The sequence below is a fragment of the Schistocerca gregaria genome, chromosome 3, assembly GCF_023897955.1.
Source record: "Schistocerca gregaria isolate iqSchGreg1 chromosome 3, iqSchGreg1.2, whole genome shotgun sequence".
NCBI lineage: Eukaryota > Metazoa > Arthropoda > Insecta > Orthoptera > Acrididae > Schistocerca > Schistocerca gregaria.
In genome coordinates this window covers 311414728-311442651 of record NC_064922.1, presented here as the reverse complement: position 1 = coordinate 311442651, position 27924 = coordinate 311414728, and the positions used below count along the sequence as shown (strand labels likewise).

The window sequence follows — 27924 nt, the reverse complement described above, 5'->3', positions numbered from 1 at the left end:
CATTGGATCTCGACCAACGCGAGCAGCAATGCCGCGATACGATGAACCGCAATCGCGATAGGCTACAATCCGACCTTCATCAAAGTCGGAAACGTGATGGTACGCATTTCTCCTCCTTACACGAGGCATCACAACAACGTTTCACCAGGCAACGCGGATCGACTGTTGTTTGTGTATGAGAAATCGGTTGGAAACTTTCCCGATGTCAGCACGTAGGTTTCGCCACCGACGCTAACCTTGTGTGAATGCTCTGAAAAGCTAATCTTTTGAATATCACAGCATCTTCTCCCTGTCGGTTAAATTTCGCGTCTGTAGCACGTCATCTTCGTGGCGTAGCAATTTTAATGGCCAGTAGTGTATGTGTAGAAAAAAAAATACAAAAAGATAGTTTTCCTGGGAGAGGGGAACCAAAGCTTTGGGAGTTTTAGCAGGAGGGCAAAGCTCGCCTGGGTTGAGGGGACAGACGGGGGAGTGCTGGCACTGACCGTGCGCGACGACGCCCTCCTCGAGCAGCGCCTGCCACATGCCGACGGCCTGGGCGCGCGAGTGCACCTGCGGCGAGAGGCCGAGCAGCCAGTCGACCAGGTCGGAGCCGAGGGCGGCGCGCCGGGCCACGCGCCCGCCGCCCGCCTTGTGGTCCCGCAGCACGCCCGCGCCGCGCGCCAGCAGCAGCGTGCGCAGGGTCCAGCCCGCGCGAGACATGGTCGGCCCCGGCGACTGCCACAAAACACACACCGCGATACATACAACCACCTGACTACCAGGTATTCAGAGACGTTAACGTACACTTATTTTACTTAAAATCGTAGTCTGAAGAAACAATGTTGTTGCTGTCGTCTTCAGTTAGAAGTCTGGTTTCATGGCGTAACACTCGTTTCACAACTCTTCCCGCAAACATGACGTCCTTTGGACGTCACAACCAATATCGACAACCGCATCATCGGCTATTTACTTTGGTTAGCGTTCGAAACAGGCCTCTTGTGAGACTTCGCGCGCGCGATATCGGGAGACTTCGCGCGCGCGATATCGGGAGACTTCGCGCGCGCGATATCGGGAGACTTCGCGCGCGCGATATCGGGAGACTTCGCGCGCGCGATATCGGGAGACTTCGCGCGCGCGATATCGGGAGACTTCGCGCGCGCGATATCGGGAGACTTCGCGCGCGCGATATCGGGAGACTTCGCGCGCGCGATATCGGGAGACTTCGCGCGCGCGATATCGGAGTTTCATAAAAACACTTCATTCTTTGAATGATTTGTTGTAATTATTACTGTAACTGTCACATAATGACTCATCAACGGTTAATGCCATGCTACAAGAATGTGCTCTCAGCTGCGAATTGTCGTCGTCGATAATTTACAAATTAAACATGAAACACGCTTGTATTATAACTTCCAGAACAGTATCGTCAGGAGAATAATAGAAAAATTGTGTAACAGTAACTGCAACATTAAGTGGATTACAGAAATGAAGGAAGATATGAATGAGCTACAGAGTAAATTGGAAGACCTAAGAAACAATACTGACAAAAATCAGGAAATTCAGAGACAAACAGATCAGACTGCAAACGTGAATTAACAAATAGATTGCCGATGAAGAAAGAAGGATGAGCTCCGAGAGAATGAAAAAGGACTGGGCTGACAGGAAACTGAAAAATTCTTTGTATAAAGATAGCTAGAGTGATCCAATGAAGGCCATAAAATGTAAATGTAAATAATAATAATAATAATAATAATAATAATAATAATAATAATAATAATTTCCAGTGTGCCATTTCCAGGTAACGCACTATCGACAATTTCTCATAAGCACGTCACAATTATCATCAAATGTCTCTTAATAACGCACATCAACGACAAAGCCTTTTAAGAGAGACTGTGACGACCAAGATATGAGACGAATAATTATAACATGAGTGGATAACATCTTGGACTGTAGAGTCGAAAGATGGCGGCTCGCATCTCGCCACGAGCAAATACTTTTTTCGTGTGTGCATTTGTTAATACTCTCTGTGACTTTCTTATGAATGTAATACAAGTATGTTCTGTAATATCCATTGTTATTCACCTTCCGTTTGATCTGAGAACGAAGCATGAAATAAAAAATTTAGCTATTTTCGATTGTGTGGTTTGGAAGGACGCTTAAATTGCTATGACTGAAACGAGCGGCAATAAAAATTATATTCTTCCTTCTCACAAATACTGGACTTGTAATTTCTAAATACGTGCCAACTTCCAAGTCTGTGGTTAGGCAGGAACCTAAGAACACAAATTGTTGCGAGTGAAACGAGGAACATTAACTTTCATATTATTCCGTGTCACAAACATTCCGCTGTTTATTTAAGAATATGTCGCGACTTCCCAGTGTGTGGTTAGACGGAGACCTAAGAATACAGCTTTAAATGCCGCGACTAAACAGAGTTCTTTCTTGTTCCAAATATACGCCCTTTATTCCTCAACATGTGGCGACTTTGTATGTGTCGTTAGGCAAGAACCTAGGAGGACAGCTAAAATTGCTGCTAATCAGTCGATGAGCAATAACATTCATATTACCAAGTCCTCAGCCGGTTACTAAGTCCTCGTCGGTATTGTGCGTGATTCCAAAATGTTGTCACATTTGCAGGAAGTGTTGTGAAACGAGTGTTACACGGATTGATGCAGCTCTCCATGCTACTCTATCCTGTGCGAGCCTCATCACATCCCAATAACTACTGTAACCTGCATCCTTTTCAATCTACTTAGTCTATTCTTCTCTTGGTCTCCCTCTACGATTTCACTTCACCACGCTTCCCTCTAGCACTAAACTGGTGATCCCTTAATGTCTCAGAATGTGTCCTACCAACCGACCCCTTCTTTTGGTCAAGTTGTGTCACAAATTCTCCTCTCCCTTTTCTTGCTTAATCTCCTACATTCTTCTCTAGCACCTCATTTCGAAACCTTCTATTCTGTTTGTGTCTAAACTGTTCATCGTCCACGTTTAACTTCCGTAATGGCTGCATTCCAGACAAATACCTTCAGAAAAGACTTCCTAACACTTAGATCTATGTTCGATATTAACGAATTTCTCTTATCCAGAAATGCTTTTCTTGCCATTGCCAGTCTACATTTTATATCCTCTACTTCGGCCATCATCAGTTACTTTATGCACAAATGGCAAACTGATCTACTTCTTTCTAATTCCGTTAGCATCACCACCGAGCGAGGTGGCGCAGTGGCTAGTACACTGGACTCGCGTTCGGGAGGACGACGGTTCAATCCCGCTTCCGACCATCCTGATCTAGGTTTTCCGTGATTTCCCTAAATCGCTCAAGGCAATTGCCGGGATGGTTCCTTTGAAAGAGTACGGCCGACTTCCTTCCCTAATCCGATGAGACCGATGACCTCGCTGTCTGGTCTCCTCCCCCAAAACAACCCAACCCTTACCATCACCTCATTTAATTGGACTACATTCCATTACCCTTGTTTTGAGTTTGTTGATATTCATCTTACTATCTTCTTTCAAGAAGCTGTCCATTCCGTTCAACTGCAATGTCTTCGGGAAATCTCGAAGTTTTTATTTCTTCTCCTTACTTCAAATTTTTCTTTACTACTTGATCACTGCACAGAGTGAATAACATCGGGGATAGACTGCAACACTGTCTCACTCCCTTCTCAACCTCTGCTTCCCTTTCATACCGCCTGGTTCCTGTACAACTAGTAAATGGCCTTTTACTCCTTGTATTTATACTCTGCTACCTTCAGAATTTCAAAAAGAGTATTCCAGTAAACACTGCCTAACGATTTCTCTAAGTTTACAAATTGCTATAAACGAATATTTCACGCCACTTCAATTTCCAACAAGGGGGGATGGGGAGGGGTAGGATGTACACAGCTATTCGTAAGTACCTCAGAGATTTCAGAAGACGTCTGAGCAACATATAGAAGCTGAAGACTTTCTAAAGCCAAGATTGGATAATATTTCTTTATTTATAAACAATGAGTTTTGAAACACTTTGGTGTCTTTTCAGGTCATCAAAAATTTGTTTTTAGTAGTCATTTTGAGTTCAGCCTCACGCCAACTACTCATTTAGATAAAATGTAGCACATGCTACAAATATTTTTCCCAAATAAAGTGGTTAAAATAAAGAAGAACATGGCCATGTCCATATACGTATCGCTCGAAAATGATTATCAGTCATAACAAACACAGTATTTATACACTTGAGCACTTACGCTAACGTAAGCCGGACATGTTTTAATCTTTGAAGATCCACCTTAGATGGCATATACGGTACATCTGGAATACTGTGTTTTTTATGAAGTAACGAACATCTGTGAGTGCTATTTACATGGAAATGGTTACGTGCGCAAGGCGCTTCTTAATTTTAAATGTTTTACTTGTGACATTTATATTTGCACTACATTTTATCCACATAGCGATTTGGTCAAACTCAAAATGAACAAGTTTTGAAGAACTAAGGAAGACAGTTGCCTAATATGGCCTTCGTTTGTGATGTGGCATACTTAGAGTTGTAAAACTACTGTAGGCATCCGTACACTACTGTAAGTAAGCGTGACTAAGTGGCTTACCCGGTAAATAAAATAAATAAATAATTTACTCGGTAGCCTTTCACAATGAAGGCTATACTCGAGTTTCCTGTATGTGATGTGCGTTGCATACCTATCAGGCGTTACTTCATAACGATCACTTTCTTTACGTAAGCGATCAGTGTGTAATTACACGGACAGAAAAAAAACCTCCGAACACCATCAAGGAGTTGTGCAACATAAGCGAAAGCCGCTAGGCATGTTTCTATATCTGATGGATGATGTCTAATCAAATTTCATGACAGTCGCATAAGAGTGGAATCAGGTTTGCTTTAAATACAGGCTGTAACATTTACCTTGAGATTGGACGTGGTGTGTTGGTGTTAGTTAGGAATGCCTTTGAGACGACATTACCAACACCCCACTGAATTTGAATGGAATCATGTAATAGGCCTACGAGAAGCTGGAAGACTAAACAGGAACGTAGTCACTGTACACGATTGGTGGTAGCGATGATCACGATGTCTCAGGACAACTGGGCTCCAGATGGCCTCCTGGCTCTACCATGAGGGAAGACCATGTTCAGTGTGTGGCTCTGGCGCATTGTATTGCATCTGCAGCAGCAATTTGAGTTCAGTGACACAACGAACTGATTCAGACAGGTTACTTGAAAGGCATCTCCGCGCCAGACGCCCTGTTGCGTGCATTCCACTGACCCAAACCACCACCATTTGCGACTTCAACAGTGTCAAGTGAGAGCTTATTGGAGGGCAGATTGAAGGTCTGTTGTGCTTTCTGATGAACGCTCTTTCTGCCTCGGTACCAGTGATGAAAGTGCGTTGATTAGGAGGCGGCCAGCTGAGGGTTGCAACCAACCTGTCTGTGTGCTAGACACACTTGCCCTATATAAGGAGTCATGGTCTGTGGTGCGATTTCGTATGACAGCAGGAGCACGTTTATGGTTATCCCACGCATCCTGAATGAAAAACTTTACGTTTACCTGGTGATTCGACCTGTTGTCCCGCCGTTAATGAACAGCTTTTAGTGGGTGTTTTCCAACAGGATAACGGTCGCCCAGATACCGCTGTTGTAACCTAATATGCTCTATAGAGAGTGAATACGTTGCCTTGACCTGCTCTATCATCAGATCTATCTGCAGTCGAGCACATATGGGACATCATCGGACGACGACTCAAACATCATTCACAGACAGCATTAATCATCTGTGTGTTGACCGACCAAGTGCATAGGCACGGAACTAGCACAAACTGACATCCAGGACCTTTAAAACGTAATGTATGCACATTTACATGCTCGTATTTGAGATTCTGGCGGCTACATCCTTATTATTGCACCAACATTTCACATTTGCAATGGCTTATCCCCTTGATAACTGCGCGACACAAAGCTTTAAGTTCACCTGGGTCCTTCAGAACTGACATTAGACTGTTGATAATTTGAAACATGTTGCCCGGTTGGATGAGTCTCGTTTCAAGCTGTATTGAGCAGATGGATGTGTACAGGTATGAAGACAACCTAATGAATCCACGGATCCTGCATGTCAGCAGAGACTGTTCAAGTTGGTGGAGGCTCTGTAATGGTGTGGGGCGTGTGCAGTTGGAGTGATACGGGAACCCTGACAGGCGACACGTACGTAAGCAGCCTGTCGGATCACCTGCACTCATTCGTGTCCATTGCGCATTCCGACGAACTTGGGCAATTTCAGCAGAACAATGAGACGTCCCACACATCCAGAATTGCTACAGAGGGCTCCAGGAACACTGTTCTGAGTTTAAACACTTCCGCTGGCCACCAAAGTCCCCAGTCATGACCATTATTGAGCATATCTGGTTTGCCTTGCAACGTGCTGTTCAGAAGAGATCTCCACCCCCTCGTACGCTTACGGCTTTATGGACAGCCTTGCGGGATTCATGGTGTTAATTCCCTCTAGCACTACCTCAGATATTAGTCAAGTCCATTCCATGTCGTGTTGCTTCACTTCTGCGTGCTCGTGGGGGCCCTACACAGTATTAGGCAGGTGCACCAATTCCTTTGCCTCTTCACTGTAATTGTCTTTAACTGCTTTCGAATGCCATATTATATATCTCAAGGATGGGGAAAGAAATCGTCCATGCCCTTTCAAATGAACCATCCTGGCATTTGACTGGAGCGATGTAGGGAAACCACAGCAAACGTAAGTCTGGATGGCTAGACACAGATGTGAACCACCGTCCTAAGCCTGGATGGCTAGACACAGATGTGAACCACCGTCCCAAGCCTGGATGGCTAGACACAGATGTGAACCACCGTCCCAAGCCTGGATGGCTAGACACAGATGTGAACCACCGTCCCAAGTCTGGATGGCTAGACACAGATGTGAACCACCGTCCCAAGTCTGGATGGCTAGACACAGATGTGAACCACCGTCCCAAGTCTGGATGGCTAGACACAGATGTGAACCACCGTCCCAAGTCTGGATGGCTAGACACAGATGTGAACCACCATCCCAAGTCTGGATGGCTAGACACAGATGTGAACCACCGTCCCAAGTCTGGATGGCTAGACACAGATGTGAACCACCGTTCTCTCGAGAATGTGAATCCAGTGTGCTAGCTACTGTGCCACCTTGGTGGTCAATAAGATGGTTAATACCAGGAAAAAGGTAGTACACATACAGCAGTGTTATGTGGACGTTTATCAATTGTCGTCGGCCAAAACCTCGTTTCGATATTTAGAACAGTTCACATTATAAAAAGAGGTGTACGTACTGCTGAAATTGAAACGTTTCTACCACCAACTGCTGAACAGTTTCAACATGTAGACGACATGCTCCTATATTCTTCGACCACCTCTCTACAGGATATCTGCAATGTGAGGATATATAGCACGAGGAAAGAAAAGTGGGTAAAATTATGATGGCTGAGAAGCTCCCAGAATTATGACGTGCACTCTACTCCGTTCCCAGAAGATGGTGGATTATGGACTGGACATGGAACAGACGGTATTTAGTGTCCTTGCTAAATATGAGATTTTATCATAGAAACTTTCTTGATCGCTTCAGCAGGACACACGTTAGGCACACTCAAACTCATTCATGCAGATCAGCATAAGAACTTTATTTAAATCACATGTGCTGTTCACGTGACTGGTATGGGAATCAGCAAATACAAGCGTTTTTTTTTCCTCTCCAGTCTCCAACAGGCCATTAATAAAAGTGTATATAAAAATTATTTTTTTTAGTGAAATTTATGTTCATCTATGGTTAGTTTTGATGTAATCATTGTAACGGCTGAGGCATTTGTCATAGCTGTGGACAAGCTTTCCAATATTTTCATAAAATGTTGTTCCAATTAACTGAAATGAGTTTTGGCATTCCGTAATTGATTAAATGTATGATGAGATAAAAGAAACTATTCAGGTAGTGAAGGGAGACGAAAATTTAACAGTCATGGGTGACTGGAATTCGACAGTAGGAAAAAGAAGAGAATTAAAACGTAGAAGGTGAATACAGATTGGGGCTAAGAAATGAAAGAGGAAGCCGCCTGGTAGAATTTTGCACAGAGCATAACTTAATCATACCTAACACTTGGTTCAAGAATCATGAAAGAAGGTTGCATACATGGAAGAACCCTGGAGATGCTAAAAGGTTTCAGATAGATTATATAATGGTAAGACAAAGATTTATGAACCAGGTTTTAAATTGTAAGACATTTCCAGGGGCAGATGTGGACTCGGACCACAATCTATTGGTTATGAAGTGTAGATTAAAACTGAAGAAACTGGAAAAAGGTGGGAATTTAAGGAGATGGGACCTGGATAAACTGAAAGAACCAGAGGTTGTACAGAGTTTCAAGGAGAGCATAAGGGAACAATTGACAGGAATAGGGGAAAGAAATACAGTAGAAGAAGAATGGGTAGCTCTGAGGGATGTAGTAGTGAAGGCAGCAGAGGATAAAGTAGGTACAAAGAAGAGGGCTGCTAGAAATCCTTGGGTAACAGAAGAAATATTGAATTTAATTGATGAAAGGAGAAAATATAAAAATGCAGTAAATGAAGCAGGCAAAAAGGAATACAAACGTCTCAAAAATGAGATCGACAGGAAGTGCAAAATGGCTGAACAGGGATGGCTAGAGGACAAATGTAAGGATGTAAAGGCTTATCTCATGAGGGGTAAGATGGATACTGCGTATAGGAAAATTAAAGAGATCTTTGGAGAAAAGAGAACCACTTGCATGAATATCAAGAACTCAGATGGAAACCCAGTTAGTTCTAAACAAAGAAGGGAAAGCAGAAAGGTGGAAGGAGTATATAGAGGGTCTATACAGGGGCGATGTTCTTGACAATATTATGGAAATGGAAGAGGAGGTAGATGAAGATGAAATGGTACATATGATACTGCGTGAGGAGTTTTACAGAGAACTGAAAGACCTAAGTCAAAACAAGGCCCAGGGAGTAGACAACAGTCCATTAGAACTACTGACAGCCTTGGGAGAGCCAGTCCTGACAAAAATCTACCATCTGGTGAGCAAGATGTTTGAGACAGGCGAAATTCTCTCAGACTTCAAGAAGAATATAATAATTCCAATCCCAAAAAAAAAGAACGTGTTGACAGATGTAAAAATTACCGAACTATCAGTTTAGTAAGTCACAGCTGCAAAATACTAACGCGAAGTTTTTACAGAATGGAAAAACTGGTAGAAGCCGACCTCGGGGAAGATCGGTTTGGATTCCGTAGAAATGGTGGAACACGTGAGGCAATACTGACCCTACGAAGTATCTTAGAAAATACATTAAGGAAAGGCAAACCTACGTTTCCAGCATGAAAGGGAAGCAGTGGTTGGGAAGGGAGTGAGACAGGGTTGTAGTCTCTCCCCGATGTTATTCAATCTGTATATTGAGCAAGCAGTGAAGGAAACAAAAGGAAAGTTCGGAGTAGGTATTAAAATCCATGGAGGAGAAATAAAAACTTTGAGGTTCGCCGATGACATCGTAATTCTGTCAGAGACAGCAAAGGACTTGGAAGAGCAGTTGAATGGAATGGACAGTGTCTTTAAAGGAGGATATAAGATGATCATCAACAAAAACAAAACGAGGATAATGGAATGTAGTCGAATTGAGTCAGGTGATGCCGAGGGAATTAGATTAGGAAAAGAGACACTTAAAGTAGTTAACAAGTTTTGCTATATGGGCAGCAAAATAACTGATGATGGTCGAAGTAGAGAGGATATAAAATGTAGACTGGCAATGGCAAGGAAAGCGTTTCTGAAGAAGAGAAATTTGTTAACATGGAATATAGATTTATTATCAGGAAGTCGTTTCTGAAAGTATTTGTTTGGACTGTAGCCATGTATGGAAGTGAAACATGGACGACAACTAGTTTGGACAAGAAGATAATAGAAGCTTTCGAAATGTGGTCCTACAGAAGAATACTGAAGATAAGGTGGATAGATCACGTAACTAGTGAGGAGGTATTGAATAGGATTGGGGAGAAGAGAAGTTTGTGGCACAACTGGACTAGAAGAAGAGATCGGTTGGTAGGACATCTTTTGAGGCATCAAGGGATCACAAATTTAGCATTGGAGGGCAGCGTGGAAGGTAAAAATCGTAGAGGGAGACCAAGAGATGAATACACTAAGCAGATTCAGAAGGATGTAGCCTCCAGTAGGTACTGGGAGATGATGAGGCTTGCACAGGATAGAGTAGCATGGAGGGCTGCATCAAACCAGTCTCAGGACTGAAGACCAAAACAACAACAACAAACCATGAGGTACAGAGAAGTACATATGGTGAATCTATGGTTTTTCTCTAATCAGGTCATCATTCCGTTGAACAAGGTCGTCTGTACCGACAATCCTTTACCCTCTTCATCACGCACATCAATTCGGCGATCTTCAAATTTCCAACCCCGTTCATGAGCAACGCTAAAAGTTTTTCCATATTCTCAGCTCAATCTTCGATGAATTTCTGCTGCAATATTCCTTTGTGCTCGTAAGAAACGAATAATGCATCAGAGTTCGCACCTGGCGGGATAAGCAGTTGACGTGGCCACGTTTAGGTGACAGCAGCTCAGCACAGACTGGCGCCGAACTCGGCAGTGTGTGTGTGTGTGTGTGTGTGTGCGTGTGTGTGTGTGTCGCGGGAAATGCGCAACCAGCTGCTGCGTACACTACCTGCTTGCTACTTGCTGGCGTTTACGCTGCGCTATCGGAGGTTGGAAAAAATAACCTTCTAAATTTTATGCGAGGGTAAATGCAAACTGAAACATAAAGATTCTACTAATATCACCACTGCCTTCAAATCACAAAGTGCAAAAAATTGTGAAACAACTTTTTAAGAAATTGTAGCCTCCAAGTATAATTACGTACTAATATAAACTTTTCATGTGCTCGTATACATTTGTTACAGGTATTATATGTACTAATGACGTAATATGTAGCTAGCAGAATGGAAGTACATCTAATACCAACACCATTAAATAAGAGAAAAACATCCCAAATGATAGCGTATTTTTCTTCTTCTTCTTCTTCTTCTTCTTCGTAGTCTTCAATATACTAACACCAGTGACGATGCGGCAAGCAGCTGTTTGTTATGAATCTTAATAACTTTACGAACACGTACGCGACACACATTGCTCATTCGAGACATCGTACCGCCAAACATCTTGATTTCCGAGCGCTGATTTCCTATGTCAGAGAGCTCCGTGTTTTCCGTCTGCATAATTCTGATCCTAACGATTTGGGATCTCTGGGCACGATCATCACAGCCACAAAGAGCGGAATAACAGACTTTGTGGAGGTGGCCTACTGCACGCAAACATTTCTCTTGTTATATATGAGACTATCATAGAGCGAATCTGTGTAAAATCGTTGAACTTGCTTATTAGTCATTATGCTAAAGCGGTATTGCGTTATGAAACGGTCTAGCAATTTGTAATGAATCTGTCTTCCTGTATAATTCCAGCTAAATGTTTTCCTACAGGTATCGCTTGATATACCAGGTGCAGTCATAAAGTTATATTTATCACGCTACGTAATTAAGTAGCCGCGCCAAATTACTATGGTTCGTCGCTACAGAAGGCACATAAAATGAGCTGTTCACAGATGAAGTGGAATGTTCCGAGCAAATTCGTTTGTTGCCTTTGAAGTGGAAACAACCGTGCAACAATCCGTACTATTTTGGTGAAAGTGTGCGGCAACAAGGCACTATGATATGATGCAGTGGTTAGGTGTCACGGATGCTCCAAGTGTGGTCGAACAAATATGACTGATGATGAACGGAATGGCCGATAATCTCAAAAGAAGTGGAGACCATAGTACATACAAAATCAAATAACGGTAATGCAGAAGTGGATTTAGTAATGAATAAACAAAATAGGAACGCGGATAAGGTCCTAGGAACAGCGTAGTGAACGCATTATTATAGCCAAGATAGACACGAAGCCCACGCCTACCACAGTAGTACACGTTTATCCCAAGTAGTTCCACAGTTGATGAGGAAATGTACGATGCAATAAAAAAATTATTCGGATAGTTAAGGGAGACGAAAACTTAGTAGTCCTGGGGGATTGGAACGCGATTGTAGGAAGAGAAGGAAAAGTATTGGGCGAATATGGACAGGGGGTAAGTAATGGAGGGGGAAGCCGTGTCGTAGAATTTTGCACAGAACGTAACCCAATCACAGCAAACACAAGGTATAAGAATCATGAAAGAAGGTTGTATACATGGAAAAGGCCTGGAGACACCGCAAGATTTCAGATAGATTATATAACCGTGAGACAGAGATTTAGGAACCAGGTTTTAAATTCTAAGACATTTCCAGGGGCAGATGTGGTCTCTGACCACAATTTGTTGGCTATGAACTGTAGATTAAAACTGAAGGAACTGGAGAAAGGTAGGAATTTAAGGAGGTGGGACTTGCATAAACTAAAAGAACCAGAGGTTACAGAGAGCTTTAGAGAGAGTATTAGGGGACGATAGGCAAGAAAAGTACACAATACAGTAGAAGAAGAATGGGTAGCTTTGAAAGATGAAATAGTGAAGGTAGCAGAGGATCAAGTAGGTAAAAAGACGAGGGCTAGTGGAAGTCCTTGGGTAACAGAATTAATATTAAATTTAATTGAAGAAAGGAGAAAATATAAAAACTTAGTAAATGAAGCAGGCGAAAAGGAATACGAACGTATCAAAAATGAGATCGACAGGAAGTGCAAAATGGCTAGGCAGGGATAGCTAAAAGACAAATGTAAGGCTGTAGAAACATGTACCACTAGGGGTAAGAGAGATAGTGTTTACAGGAATATTAAAGAGACCTTTGGAGAAAAGAGAACCACTTGTATGAATATCAAGAGCTCAAATGGAAAACCAGTTCTAAGCAAAGAAGGGAAAGCAGAAAGGTGGAAGGAGTATATAGAGGGTCTATACAAGGGCGAAGTACTTGACGGCAATACTATAGAAATCGAAATGTATATGAAGATGAGAAGGGAGATATGATACTACGTGAAGAATTTGACAGCACTGAAAGATCTAGGACGAATTAAGGCCCCGGGAGTGGACAACGTTCCAGTAGAACTACTGACAGCCTGATAAAACTCTTCCATCTGGTGAACAAGGTGTATGAGACAGGCGAAATACCATCAGACTTCAAGAAAAATGTAATAATTCCAGTCTCAAAGAAAGCAGGTGTTGACAGGTGTGTAAATTACCGAACTATCAGTTTCACGGCTGCAAAATATTAACACGAATTATTTACAGACGAATGGAAAAACTGGTAGAAGCCGACGTCTTGGAAGATCAGTTTGGATTCCGTAGAAATGTTAGAACACGCAAGGCAATACTGACCCTACGAGTTGTCTTAGCAGACAGGCTAAGGAGAGACAAACCAACATTTCTATCATTTGTAGACTTAAAGAAAGCTTTTGACAATGTTGACTGGAATACTCTCTTTCAAATTCTAAAGGTGGCAGGGGTAAATTACAGGGAGCGAAAGGCTATTTACAGATGTTAATCATAAGAGTCGAGGGGTATGAAAAGGAAACAGTGGTTTAGTAGGGATTGAGACAGGGTTGTAGCCTATCCCCGATGTTATTCAATCTGTATATAGAGTGAGCAATAAAGGAAACAAAAGAAAAATTTTGAGTAGGAAGTTCAATCCATGGAGAAGAAATAAAAAATTTGAGGTTTGCGGACGACACTGTAATTCTATTAGGGACAGTAAAGTACCTGGAAGAGCAGTTGAACGGAATGGAATGTGTCTTGGAAGGAGAATATAAAATGAACATCAATAAAAGCAAAACGAGGATGATGGAATGTAGTCGAATTAAATCAGGTGATGCTAAGGGCATTAAATTAGGAAATGAGACACACAGTAGTAAAGGAATTTTGCTATTTGGGGAGCAAAGTAACTGTTGATGGTCGGAGTAAAGAGGATATAAAATGTAGACTAGCTATGGCAAGGAAAACCTTTATGACACAGAGAAATTTGTTAACATCGACTATAGATTTAAGTGTCAGGTTGTCGTTTCTGAAAGTATTTATATGGAGTGTACACATGTATGGAAGTGAAACATGGACAATTCAGACAAGAATAAAAGGTTTCGAAATTTGGTGCTACAGAAGAACGCTGAATATTAGGTGGGTACATCACGTAATTAATGAGGAGGTACTGAATAGAATTGGAGAGAAGAGGAGTTTGTGGCACAACTTGACTAGAAGAAGGGATCGGTTGGTAGGACATGTTCTGAGGCATCAAGGGATCACCAATTTAGTACTGGAGGGCAGCGTGGAGGGTAAAAATCGTAGAGGGAGACCAAGAGATGAATAAGCTAAGCAGATTCTGAAGGATGTAGGTTGCAGTAGATATTTGTAGATGTAGAGGTTTCCACAGGATAGAGTAGCATGGAGAGTTGCATCAAACCAGTCTCGGGACTGAATACTAGAGCAACAATACAACCAAAATCGGTTGAAACGGAACTCTTATAGGATCACTTTCTTGTCCGTTCGACCATCCATCCATCCATCCATCCATCCATTCATCCATAACCCTTTTTATCGGGAACGGGTACATGCATCGCGTTGAAATTTGTGTCACATACTAAGGTCTTTAGTTCTTTGGTGATGTAAAATACATTAGCTTCCAAGTCAATGCAAGCAGTAGCTACGACCATTATGTCACATATTTTGATACTAGCAAACTAACTCATTAAAACCTATAGGATACTTTCCCTTGACGTAGAGTGATGAAATCTGGCAAAATTTGACAAGAACTCGTACAAAAAAATTGCTCGTTTAAAATAATGTGACACAAAAGAAATATTTCTTTTGTCATTTGTTACCCGACTTCAAACTTGAAATGAAAACATTCTTTAAACTTAGAATCCCGGGGCCCTATGTATTGCCAGTGTCAATGTCGATTACAAACAAAAATTGTCGAGATCCTCGATTCCATGAGTGAGTTGTACGGAACTCGGTGCGCAATTCCTACTAGCACCTGGCCAATTTTAACAACTAGCACGGTATTCTGAACATGGATAAGGTCGCCGCCAGCTGGGGTCTACGACTGCTCACATACATTCACTAAGTAGCAGCAGAAATGGTGCAGCAGAGTCAAGTCAAAGTACATCACTTTTTTACCCGCATAATTACCACAGACTAGAGCTGGGTGTAACGCAACAACAAAGAGACTAAGGAGCACAGCTGTCGGTGGAAACGTGGTTTCAAATTCTCTAAAAATTGCAAAACACAACCATCACTGGACTTTTATTTCTTTTTTTTTATATCAGTTGCCTTTTGCTGGCAGATTGCGCGCGTATGGGGCACAGTCACAGGAGCATACTACTAAAATTTTACGACGAGGTTACCGGAGGCCACACCTACCGCTCCTTTGGGCTGTCATCAAGTCTCTCACCCCCTCCCTACTCCCCTCACATTGCATGGAACACTTCCACCTCTTTCCATGGACGAAGAAATCCTCGTGTGGCACTCATTTCATAGATGACAAGGACACGATTTTCGAGATGGAACGTTTCCTGGACATTCAAAATGTAGGTTTCTGCAATGAGGTCTCCAACAAGTAATCCATCGTTGGCAAAAATTTGTCGAACTGAAGAGTAAATACGTATGTGCAGAGGTCAAAGCGTGACCGAGATGGTAATTAAAATTTACGACTACTCCTCGTACGTCAATACTGCGAAGAACTAGTAATGTTTAAGTGCCATTGGTTACCGAGATGACTAAATGGTCGCCACACGATGATGATATGCACAGAATCAGAGTAATGACACTTTGTGTGGAAGCTAAACAGAAAAAGAAGAAGGTCGTGTGGGCAGCGTCCCACACTAAGGCCCCTACCCTCCTACACCCGACCCTCCCTTATCGGCAGCGGCAGCGGATGTGAGTCGGCCCCATGGATTCCTTTGTGTCGCGCGCACCGCTCGTCCGAGGCGTGATGCGTAAGACGAGAGGCGAGAGGTCGGCTTTAACACTGTAGCGCCTCGTCTCAAGTTGCCTATCGATCTGCGTGTCGCTACACCTGCCCGTAAGTCGCGAAGCGGAAGTAGACACAGACCTTACTAGCTAACTAGCCAACTCGCCGCTTCCGGTGCAATTCTCCATCTATCTGCCACAGGCAATGGCAACGATTCCCTAGCGAATGTTCTTGGCAGCAACAGAGACCTAAAGCGCTGATCAGACGATACTCGTTTCAAAATCTGGCCCTATTTATAGCACTATAAGATCTTCAGCGCAACCCGCAAGGAGCCGCGGTACGCCATTGCAGCTGTGTTACCGTCACGCAATCGAGCCGTGCGCAGCTACTAAGATACCCACGGACACACTATGACTGTTTCAGGGCAACCTAGAGAGCTACATGAATAGCTTCTCGGCTTTCAGCAAGACCAAAGTGTTTTATTTAAATCATGTGAGAGTTTTAAGGATTCAAAGTCGCCCTTATTGATGTTAATGAACAGTACATTCACCAGCCACAGAAATTTTTTCACATACATTGAGTCCTTTAAATTAAATGAAAATGCCTTCAGTGCCCTCTGCCCTACGTTTTCTAGTTGCACAGAGAATCGTTATCAGAATCATTGTTTATTATAATAAAAAAGGTGACCTTGAACCTTTACCTCCACCATCGATTTACAAAACACACTGATCTTGCCTGATCTTGGAACAAGCCGAGAAGTGATTCTTCTTGGTGTTGTAGCTCTCTGGACTGCTATGGGACATTTTTTAGGTATCTCAAAAGTAAAGCTACCCAAGAGATACACTTCGATTTTGATTGGCCTTGAATATGTAGTAGTGTAGAGCAGAATAGGAGCCACATATTTTAATACATGCTCATATGGCTGTTAAAGCGGTAAACATACCTTAAACAAACTAAGTTTAATATTTCTGATTCACTACCTTTGAAACAGTAACATATATAAAAAATTCAGGTAAGAGTTCTATCATTTTTACTGTACGTTGCAATGGTGCACCCATATTTGTCGAGAAAGTAATTTTTTGGCGAAATCCCCTCTGATACAGCATTTTATGGACCGAACATTCTGTACTTTCTCCTTATTGCAGAGTTTTACATTAACGTAGAAACAGTTTCAAATATAACATAATTACATTTGAGAAGACGGCAACTTGAAAGCAAAAAATACACAGAATGTAACTGTATTTCATAAAATTAATTTACCTCGGAAGGACTTATTAAACAATCCAACATGACAATTAACAGTGAAACAGCCGTATTGGGCACACATTCAGTGCTGTAAATGTATTTACTGCTTATTTCTAACAAATGCGTCTATGGAGTAGAAATTCATCATATATGACTGAATTTGGTGTTAACGATGCTATACATTTTGCTATTAGTCAAATGTCGAAAAGAAAAACAGAACAGCATGGGTGATGCGATTTCTTAAAAAAAATTACTGTTTCGACAAATATGGGCGCACCGTTGTAACACACACACACACACACACACACACACACACACACACACACACACACACACACTAAAAACCAGTGTACCTTTATATGAAGTTTGTGTAATATATGTTACCATTCAAACGGTATTTGTTTTTGAAACATTAAACTCAGTTTTGTTAAAGGGGCTGTTTCACCCGCTTGAAGGCGATTCTCTTATTTTGCTCTAGCCTAAACATATTCAAAGCCGATCAAAATCGAAACGTATCCCGTGAGTGGGTTTACTTTCCAGTAGCTTCGCACGACTGGACTGCGTGACGCAACACAGAGCTGCAATGACGTGCCGCGGCTCCTTGCGGCTTGCCTACGGAGGGCGCGCGCCATTGCGCTACTGTACTCAAGAGTATTCACAACATTGGTGCCAACAATGGCACTGACGTATGTGTAGCGAAGAATAAACTGAAATGAGCTGCCTCTACCTCTATCCTTCATGGTCCTCGTGTATTTTTGGATGTGTACATTTTAGTATTAGTAATAATGGTCTTTTATTGAAAGTGATGGCTGATTGACTGTTGCTATTGTAAGAATTGGTAGTACTACTTCTATTGTTCAAAGGCTGGAGAGCTTTGATTCCCCTAATGTCATCGCTTATCGCATTTATCATATTGGTAAGGCAGCGAATAAAGACTTTGGTAGGTCGTATTTTTATTGTGATAAGATTTTCATAGTGTATATGAGCTTATTATTCAGATACTGAAGGAAGCTTAAGAGAGTGAAAGTGCCAGGACGCCAATGATGCAAAAGATATTTTGTAAGAGAAGAGGAGTTTTCTGCAGCATTACGGAGGAAGATTTGAAGAAACGACTGATCAGGTATTTTGTACCGTATGGATTGTCCTCCTGTTTGATGCTAAAATATAGACAGTTCCGAAGACGACAGAGCATGTTAGATGTAGCAGAGAATAGGAAGTTAGATGTTGTTGTTGTTGTTGTTGTTGTTGTTGTTGTTGTTGTTGTTGTGGTCTTCAGTCCTGAGACTGGTTTGATGCAGCTCTCCATGCTACTCTATCCTGTGCAAGCTTCTTCATCTCCCAGTACCTACTGCAACCTACATACTTCTGAATCTGCTTAGTGTACTCATCTCTCGCTCTCCCTCTACGATTTTTACCCTCCACACTGCCCTCCAATGCTAAATTTGTGATCCCTTGATGCCTCAAAACATGTCCTACCAACCGATCCCTTCTTCTAGTCAAGTTGTGCCGCAAACTTCTCTTCTCCCCAATCCTATTCAATACCTCCTCATTATTTACGTGATCTATCCACCTTATCTTCAGTATTCTTCTGTAGCACCACATTTCGAAAGCTTCTATTCTCTTCTTGTCCAAACTAGTTATCGTCCATGTTTCACTTCCATACATGGCTACACTCCAAACAAATATTTTCAGAAATGACTTCCTGACACTTAAATCTATATTCGATGTTAACAAATTTCTCTTCTTCAGAAACGCTTTCTTTGCCATTGCCAGTCTACATTTTATATCCTCTCTACTTCGACCATCATCAGTTATTTTACTTCCTAAATAGCAAAACTCCTTTACTACTTTAAGTGTCTCATTTCCTAGTCTAATTCCCTCAGCATCACCCGATTTAATTTGACTACATTCCATTATCCTCGTTTTGCTTTTGTTGATGTTCATCTTATATACTCCTCTCAAGACACTGTCCATTCCATTCAACTGCTCTTCCAAGTCCTTTGCCGTCTCTGACAGAATTACAATGTCATCGGCGAACCTCAAAGTTTTTACTTCGTCTCCATGAATTTTAATACCTACTCCAAATTTTTCTTTTGTTTACTTTACTGCTTGCTCAATATACAGATTGAATAACATCGGGGAGAGGCTACAACCCTGTCTCACTCCTTTCCCAACCACTGCTTCCCCTTCATGCCCCTCGACTCTTATGACTGCCATCTGGTTTCTGTACAAATTGTAAATAGCCTTTCGCTCCCTGTATTTTACCCCTGCCACCTTTAGAATTTGAAAAAGAGTATTCCAGTCAACATTGTCAAAAGCTTTCTCTAAGTCTACAAATGCTAGAAACGTAGGTTTGCCTTTTCTTAATCTTTCTTCTAAGATAAGTCGTAAGGTCAGTATTGCCTCACGTGTTCCAACATTTCGACGGAATCCAAACTGATCCTCCCCGAGGTCCGCATCTACCAGTTTTTCCATTCGTCTGTAAAGAATTCGCGTTAGTATTTTGCAGCTGTGACTTATTAAACTGATAGTTTGGTAATTTTCACATCTGTCAGCACCTGCTTTCTTTGGGATTGGAATTATTATATTCTTCTTGAAGTCTGAGGGTATTTCGCCTGTCTCGTACATCTTGCTCACCAGCTGGTAGAGTTTTGTCATGACTGGCTCTCCCAAGGCCGTCAGTAGTTCTAATGGAATGTTGTCTGCTCCGGGGGCCTTGTTTCGACTCATGTCTTTCAACGCTCTGTCAAACTCTTCACGCAGTATCGTATCTCCCATTTCGTCTTCATCTACATCCTCTTCCATTTCCATAATATTGTCCTCAAGTACATCACCCTTGTATAAACCTATATACTCCTTCCACCTTTCTGCCTTCCCTTCTTTGCTTAGAACTGGGTTGCCATCTGAGCTCTTGATATTCATACACGTGGTTCTCTTCTCTCCAAAGGTCTCTTTAATTTTCCTGTAGGCAGTATCTATCTTACCCCTAGTGAGATAAGCTTCTACATCCTTACATTTGTCCTCTAGCCATCCCTGTTTAGCCATTTTGCACTTCCTGTCGATCTCATTTTTGAGACGTTTGTATTCCTTTTTGCCTGCTTCATTTACTGCATTTTTATATTTTCTCCTTTCATCAATTAAATTCAACATTTCTTCTGTTACCCAAGGATTTCTAGCAGCCCTCGTCTTTTTACCTACTTTATCCTCTGCTGCCTTCACTACTTCATCCCTCAGAGCTACCCATTCTTCTTCGACTGTATTTCTTTCCCCTATTCCTGTCAATTGTTCCCTTATGCTCTCCCTGAAACTCTGTACAACCTCTGGTTCTTTCAGTTTATCCAGGTCCTATCTCCTTAATTTCCCACATTTTTGCAGTTTCTTCAATTTTAATCTACAGGTCATAACCAATAGATTGTGGTCAGAGTCCACATCTGCCCCTGGAAATGTCTTACAACTTAAAACCTGATTCCTAAATCTCTGTCTTACCATTATATAATCTATCTGATACCTCTTAGTATCTGCAGGAGTCTTCCATGTATACAACGTTCTTTTATGATTCTTGAACCAAGTGCTAGCTATGATGAAATTATGCTCTGTGCAAAATTCTACCAGACGGCTCCCTCTTTCATTTCTTAGCCCCAAACCATATTTACCCACTATGTTTCCTTCTCTCCCTTTTCCTACTGACGAATTCCAGTCACCCATGACTATTACATTTTGGTCTCCCTTCACTACCTGAATAATTTCTTTTATCTCATCATACATTTCATCAATTTCTTCATCATATGCAGAGCTAGTTGGCATATAAACTTGTACTACTGTAGTAGGCATGGGCTTTGTGTCTATCTTGGCCACAATAATGCGTTCACTATGCTGTTTGTAGTAGCTTACCCGCACTCCTATTTTTTGTTCATTATTAAACCTACTCCTGCATTACCCCTATTTGACTTTGTATTTATAACCCTGTATTCACCTGACCAAAAGTCTTGTTCCTCCTGCCACCGAACTTCACTAATTCCCACTATATCTATCTTTACCCTATCCATTTCCCTTTTTAAATTTTCTAACCTACCTGCCCGATTAAGGGATCTGACATTCCACGCTCCGATCCGTAGAACGCCAGTTTTCTTTCTCCTGATAAGGACGAGTAGTCCCCGCCCGGAGATCCGAATGGGGGACTATTTTACCTCCGGAATATTTTACCCAAGAGGATGCCATCATCATTTAATCATACAGTAAAGCTGCATGTCCTCGGGAAAAATTACGGCTGTAGTTTCCCCTTGCTTTCAGCCGTTCGCAGTACCAGCACAGGAAGGCCGTTTTGGTTAATGTTTCAAGGCCAGATCAGTCAATCATCCAGATTGTTGCCCCTGCAACTACTGAAAAGGCTGCTGCCCCTCTTCAGGAACCACACGTTTGTCTGGCCTCTCAACAGATACCCCTCCGTTGTGGTTGCACCTACGGTACGGCCATCTGTATCGCTGAGGCACGCAAGCCTCCCCACCAACTGCAAGGTCCATGGTTCATGGGGGGGGGGAAGTTAGATGTACAGGACAAAAAATGAGAAGGTACTGGATAGAGTGGGAGAGCAGACACAATCATTGCCCTTAATAACGAGAAGAAAAAGGAACTAGATAGCACATATACAAAGGGCGTTCAATAAGTAATACAACACATTTTTTTAAATGAAGAAAGGAGGTTGCTTTTATTCACTATTCCACTGCACCATATTATTCTCCTCTCTTTTAGCTAAAAACTAATCTCCGTTCAGTGCGACGGCCTTACGTTACCTTAGTGGAAGGGCCTCTAAGCCACTGTACCAATATTTGGTCGACGTCTGAGGTAACGTCTTTCTGCATACATAACATCCTCACCATGTACGTACTGCTTCCCGTGGAGAACATCCTTCATCGTTCATCGAGGCAAACAGATGGAATTCTAAGGGAGGGGGGGGGGGGGGGGAGATCCCGGCTATAGGGTGGGTGTGGCAGCACAGCCCACTGACGTCATTTGAGATCCCCACGGATGCGCAGACATGTGTGAGGCCTTGCGTTGTCATGGAGAGGGAGAAGTTCATTTGCATTTTTGTGATGAGTACGTTGTAGGACTCCCAGTGTGAGCGGCGGGCCGGCACACGCGAGAGCGGGTAGGTTTGCGCGATCTTGTTGCGATGATGACAGACTCCTCGCACAACGACTCACCGTGATTTTTTTTCACGCCTGGTGTCAGTAGACATTCTGCAAGCGGCTATGAATATCTACGATGCTCTACGGGAATATTCTACGATGCCCCGCAAAAAAATCCGTATTTTTCAACCGAAATTTCATGAGGCAAAAACGTGCTTCATTTCTTTTTGAACATCCCTCTTATTAAGGGGAAGGAGGAGATGGCGTAAACACACTGAAAAAATACCAGAAATCATCGTCATCATAATCATCAAAGAAAGGTTTATACAAAAGTGAATCATGGACGCCATTTAGTACAGATATGAGGAGAATAGAAGTTTTTGAAATGTGGCACAACAGAATAGAACTGAAATTTATCGAATCGTGCATGCAAGTATCGGTACCTGTTGCTCATTAACCTTCGCCGTACATCGTGTCATAGGGACACGGTCAGCGGCATTCCGCGAGAGGCAGTGTTGCCATTCGTTGAGCGGATTCAGGCGCACGTGCGCTGTCCTGCAGAAAGAGTTTTGCTTTCCGCTCCGCATGGTAACCGGAGGCGTCCAAAAAATGGTTCAAATGGCTCTAAGCACTATGGGACAACATCTGAGGTCATCAGTCACCTAGACTTAGAAGTACTTCAACCTAACTAACCTAAGGACGTCACACACATCCATGCCCGAGTCGGTTCGGGACTGAAGCGCCTAGAAGCGCTCGGTCACAGCGGCCAGACCAGAGGCGTTCACCGAGTATGGAGGTCCGATTTGTCGCGTTACAAATGGTGATCCATGACTGTGAAACATGTGCCGACGACACTCGAAGAACTACTGCTTCTCGCTGCCTCTTTGGTCTCGAGTTCACGTCTTCAGAGTCGGCGAATTTCTCATTTCTACTGCCTCGCTTCGGTTCGTGGATGCCTAGCTGTCAGTACTTACTATGGACCCAAGGACCGTCGTAGTAAGAAAACAGTGAGCTCCTTTTGTTACTTTTCACTAAAGTACTGATTGTTATCATTGAAAATCTCTGTTCTTTGAGCGAGGTCTTGTTATGGAAATATAATTTGGATTCTCGTGTGTAAGGTTGTCTAACTTTGATTAATGTCTTCGTTCTCAATACAGATCACCGTTCCGAGCTACCAGAGTGTATCTAAGTTATTCTTAACTCTACTGGTAGAAAGGAATACCTAGCCAAACTGAAACACTCTTACTACACTGACGGGAAAAAATCGCATCGACGAAAACAGCTAAAGTAGAGGAATGGAATTTCGCGAATCCATGTATCTAGGTAACATATTAAAGTGATTAACATATTGAAATTGCAAGATCACAGGTTGATGTAAGCACGAGATAAGCCATTGAAAATGGGATATAACCGGCGTAACCGTCAGTATGTTGAATGCAAGCGTGCAAATTTGCATGCATTGTGTTGTACAGGTGCCGGATGTCAGTTCGTGTGAGGGCGTTCCGTGCCTGTTGCACTTGGTCAGTCAATACAGGGACAGTTAATGCTGTTAGTAGATGAGGCTGGAGTTCGATGATGTCCCATATGTGGTCGACTGGAGACAGATCTGGTGACTGAGGAGGCCAAGCAACATGTCCACATTCAGTACAGCGTGTACAACATCGGTATGTGGGCGAGAGCTATCCTGTTGGAAAACATTCCCTGGATTTATGTTCATGAATGGCAGCGCAACACGTGGAATCAACAGATTGAGGTACAAATTTACAGTCAAAATGCGTGGGATAACCATAGGAGCGCTCCTGCTGTCATACAGAATCGTACCCCAGACCATAAGTCCAGTGTGTCTATCACCCACACAGGTTGGTTGCAGGACCTCAATGGCCTCCTCATAACCAACAGACAGCCATCGCTGGCGCCTAGACAGAACCAACTTTCATTGGAAAACACAACAGACCTCTACCATGCCCTCCAATGAAGTCGAAAATGGCGTTAGTCTGGGGTTCAATGGAATGCACGCTACAGTGCATCTGGCTCGGAGCTGTCTCTGAAGCAACCGATTTGTAAGATTCTGTTGTGTCACTGTGGTGGCAACTGCTACTCACATTGCTGCTGCAAATGGGATGCGCCAGAGCCCTACGGCGAACACGACGGTCTTCCCCCTCGGTAGTGCCACGTGGCCGTCCAGAGCCCATCTTCTTGCGACCGTAGTTTCTCACGAGCGCCGATGGAAGCAGCCATGTACAGTGGGTACATTTCTTACACGTCTTTCTCCATTATCGCAGAAGGAACTTCAGCTTTTTGTAGGCCTATTTCACGCCTCGTTCAAATCAATGTGCCGATAATGGTGCCTTTTGTCGCCTTGGAGGCATTCTTGACTAACATCAACTCATCAAGTCTAATGTCAAAGGTATCTAACACTCACGACCGTTACAGCGTGTATTTAAAATAAACCTGATTTGCAGCCACATAGTGGCCCTACTAGTTGCACTATTTCGCAAAATTTGAATAGGCGTCATCTTTCAGATGTGGAAAGTCACCTACGAGCTTTATATCGCACAATCCATTGTAAGTATTTCGATTGTTTTCCTTCAGTGGTGGTGGTGGTGGTAGTTAGTGTTTAACGTCCCGTCGACAACGAGGTCATTAGAGACGGAGCGCAAGCTCGGGTTAGGGAAGGGTTGGGAAGGAAATCGGCCGTGCCCTTTCAAAGGAACCATCCCGGCATTTGCCTGAAACGATTTAGGGAAATCACGGAAAACCTAAATCAGGATGGCCGGAGACGGGATTGAACCGTCGTCCTCCCGAATGCGAGTCCAGTGTGCTAACCACTGCGCCACCTCGCTCGGTGTTTTCCTTCAGTGAACAGGGTGTTTGTAAATGAATATCTGAGTTTTAACGCTTTGTAATGTTTATTACATTAAACTTTTATACGTCAAATGAAAGAGCAACTCAAACAGTTGTGTTCGGCACCAGTGCAGCGCGCAATGTTCCCGCCGCAATCCGCATGACGACGAAGATTTTCTGGATCATGTTGTCTTCAGTGACGAATAAATCTTTCACCTTAGTGGACATGTTAACACTCACAATGTGCGCATCTGGCGCTCAGAAAATCCTCAAGAGGTGGTACAAATGCAACGATATTCGCCTAAAGTGACTGTTTTTGTGCTGTATCCGGAGGAAAATTTATGGGCCTTTCTTTTTTTGGTGAACCTACTGTAACTGGCACTTCTTACCGTGATACACTAGAGCAATGGCTCTTCTCTCAGTTGGAAGAAGATGAGCCAGAGAACTTCATTAACCAGCAAGATGGTGCGCCACCTCGCTGGCATAGTGAAGTACGTGATTGGTTGAACATCACTGTACCCAAGCGCTCGATGAGCCTGAATGGGCCCAATGACAGGGCTTGCGTTGCATGGCCTCCACGTTCACCCTTGCCATTTTTTCCTTTGGGACTTCATCAAGGATCGTGTGTACGTGCCTCCGCTACCAGCAGACCGCCCTGAATTAAGAAACCGGATTCAAGCAGCTGTTGCTGCAATTACTGAAGACACACTTATCAACGTTTGGAAAGAACGGCTATAGACTTGATGTGTGCCGTGTGACAAATGGTGATCACATTGAACATTTATAAGGTTCTTGGTAAAAATGATTGAGTTGCTCTTTCATTTGACATATCATTTATAACTGTAAGTTTAATACAGTAAATATCATAAAGCGTTAGAAACCCGATATTAATTTATAAACACCCTGTATTTAGTGCAATAATGGTTGGGTACAATAATAAGAATTAACCATTTTAATTGGAGGGTTTCCTTTTTAAGTTGAGTTGTCAAATGTGAATTGATTGTTTCCTTTCAAACACTCATATGTTAAATCGCCTCACATGTTTTCCTAATTAAAGTTTTCTGAGCCGAAATACAATAACTTACAGTGTTCACAGTTAAGGCCTGGAAGACCCTGAAGGGCTTTTTCGGCGTGCCATCACTAATTTATTTCTGTTGCTGCCACGTTGATGCTATGTGGTTTTAATTTTTAGTCTGTGTGTGTTTCAGAGTACCTAATCTGAGTTGAATGAAGGGATCGAACGATATCTGGGATAAGCACAAGCTCATCGCCTTATGTCAACGCGTGGTTGTTACCCCAAATGGTTTTGTTTTAAGCTCTTTAAATTGTGATGTAATAGTGCCAGGCCTTTCATTGTTTGCATATGAATTTGGCAATTTTATTAGCTCATCTCTTAAATAAGAGAAAATTGTTGTAATTGATTAATTTTATTAATAGTAATTGTATCACCGTTTACGTGTATTCAAAACTTTACATGTGCCAAATTTTAAAATTTTCATTAAATATTTAAAGGAATAACTGTTAGTATCATTTTGACTGTCTGATTCATTAATAACTTGATGGTGGCTCTTATAACACCTGTTTTGCAAGAAAGCATAGGTTATTCTGTGTTAACTGGTTATTTTCTTCCGGACTACAGCTGTTCATTTTTGTCAATATTGTACGAATAATGCTGTGTCAAATAACAGTTGTGAGAAAGCAACCTTCTTCCTGCGTGTGTTGTGTTCAGCAACTTGACCACTTCTAGCTCCATGTTACACTATGTGATCAAAAGTATCCGGACATCTGGCTGAAACTAATTTATGCTGTGTTAAGTTCGTGGCGCCCTCCAACGGTAATGATGAAATTCAGTATGGTGTTGTCCCACCCTTAGCCTCGATGACAGCTTCTACTCTCGCAGGCATACGTTCAGTCAGGTGCTGCGAGGTTTCTTGGGTAATGACAGTCCATTCATTACGGAGTGTTGCACTGAGGAGAGGTATCGATGACCGTTGGTGAGACCTGCCACGAAGTAAGCATTCCAAAACATCCCAAAAGTGTTCTATAGGATTCAGGTCAGGACTCTGTTCAGGCCAATCCATTACAGGGATGTTATTGTCTTAACACTCCTCCACAGGCGGTGCATTATGGACAGGTGCTCGGTCGCGTAGAAAGATGCAGTCGCCATCCCCGAATTGCTGTTCGACAGTGTTAAGCAAGAGGGTGCTTAAAACATCAATGTAGGCCTGTGCCGTGATAGTGCCACGTAAAGAAACAAGGGTTGCAAGCGTCATCCATGAAAAATACGACCACAACATAACACCACCGCCACCGAACTCTACAGTTGGCACTAGACACGCTGACAGATGACGTTCACCGAGCGCTCGCCATACCCTTGCCCTGTTATGGTATCGCCACATTGTATACCGTGATTCTTCACTCCACACAACGTTTTTACACTGTTCAATAGTCCAATGTTTACGCTCCTTACACCAAGCGAGGCGGCGTTTGGCACTTACCGGCGTGATGTGTGGCTTATGAGCAGCCGCTCGACCATGAAAGCCAAGTTTTCTGACCTCCCGCCTAACTGTCATAGTACTTGTAGTGGATCCTGATACAGTCTGCAATTCCTGTGTGATGTTTGGATAAGTGTCTACCTATTACACAATACGACACTTTTCAACAGTCGGCGGTCTCTGTCAGTCAACAGACGAAGTTGGCCCGTACGCTTTTGTGCTGTACGTGTTCCTTCACGTTTCCATTTCACTATCACATCCGAAACAGTG

At 42.7% G+C, this 27924-nt stretch overlaps 1 protein-coding gene across 4 annotated transcripts in view; it reads right to left on the bottom strand.

Moving 5' to 3' along the window:
• The window catches only part of LOC126354710 (rap guanine nucleotide exchange factor 4), a 1235035-nt gene that overhangs the window by 179881 nt on the left and 1027230 nt on the right, over positions 1 to 27924 (bottom strand). For all 4 annotated transcript variants that reach the window (XM_050004554.1, XM_050004556.1, XM_050004555.1 and 1 more), the window contains one exon: positions 486 to 717. In XM_050004554.1, the coding sequence (XP_049860511.1) occupies positions 486 to 717 (232 nt within the window). The remainder of the gene's footprint in view (positions 1 to 485; positions 718 to 27924) is intronic.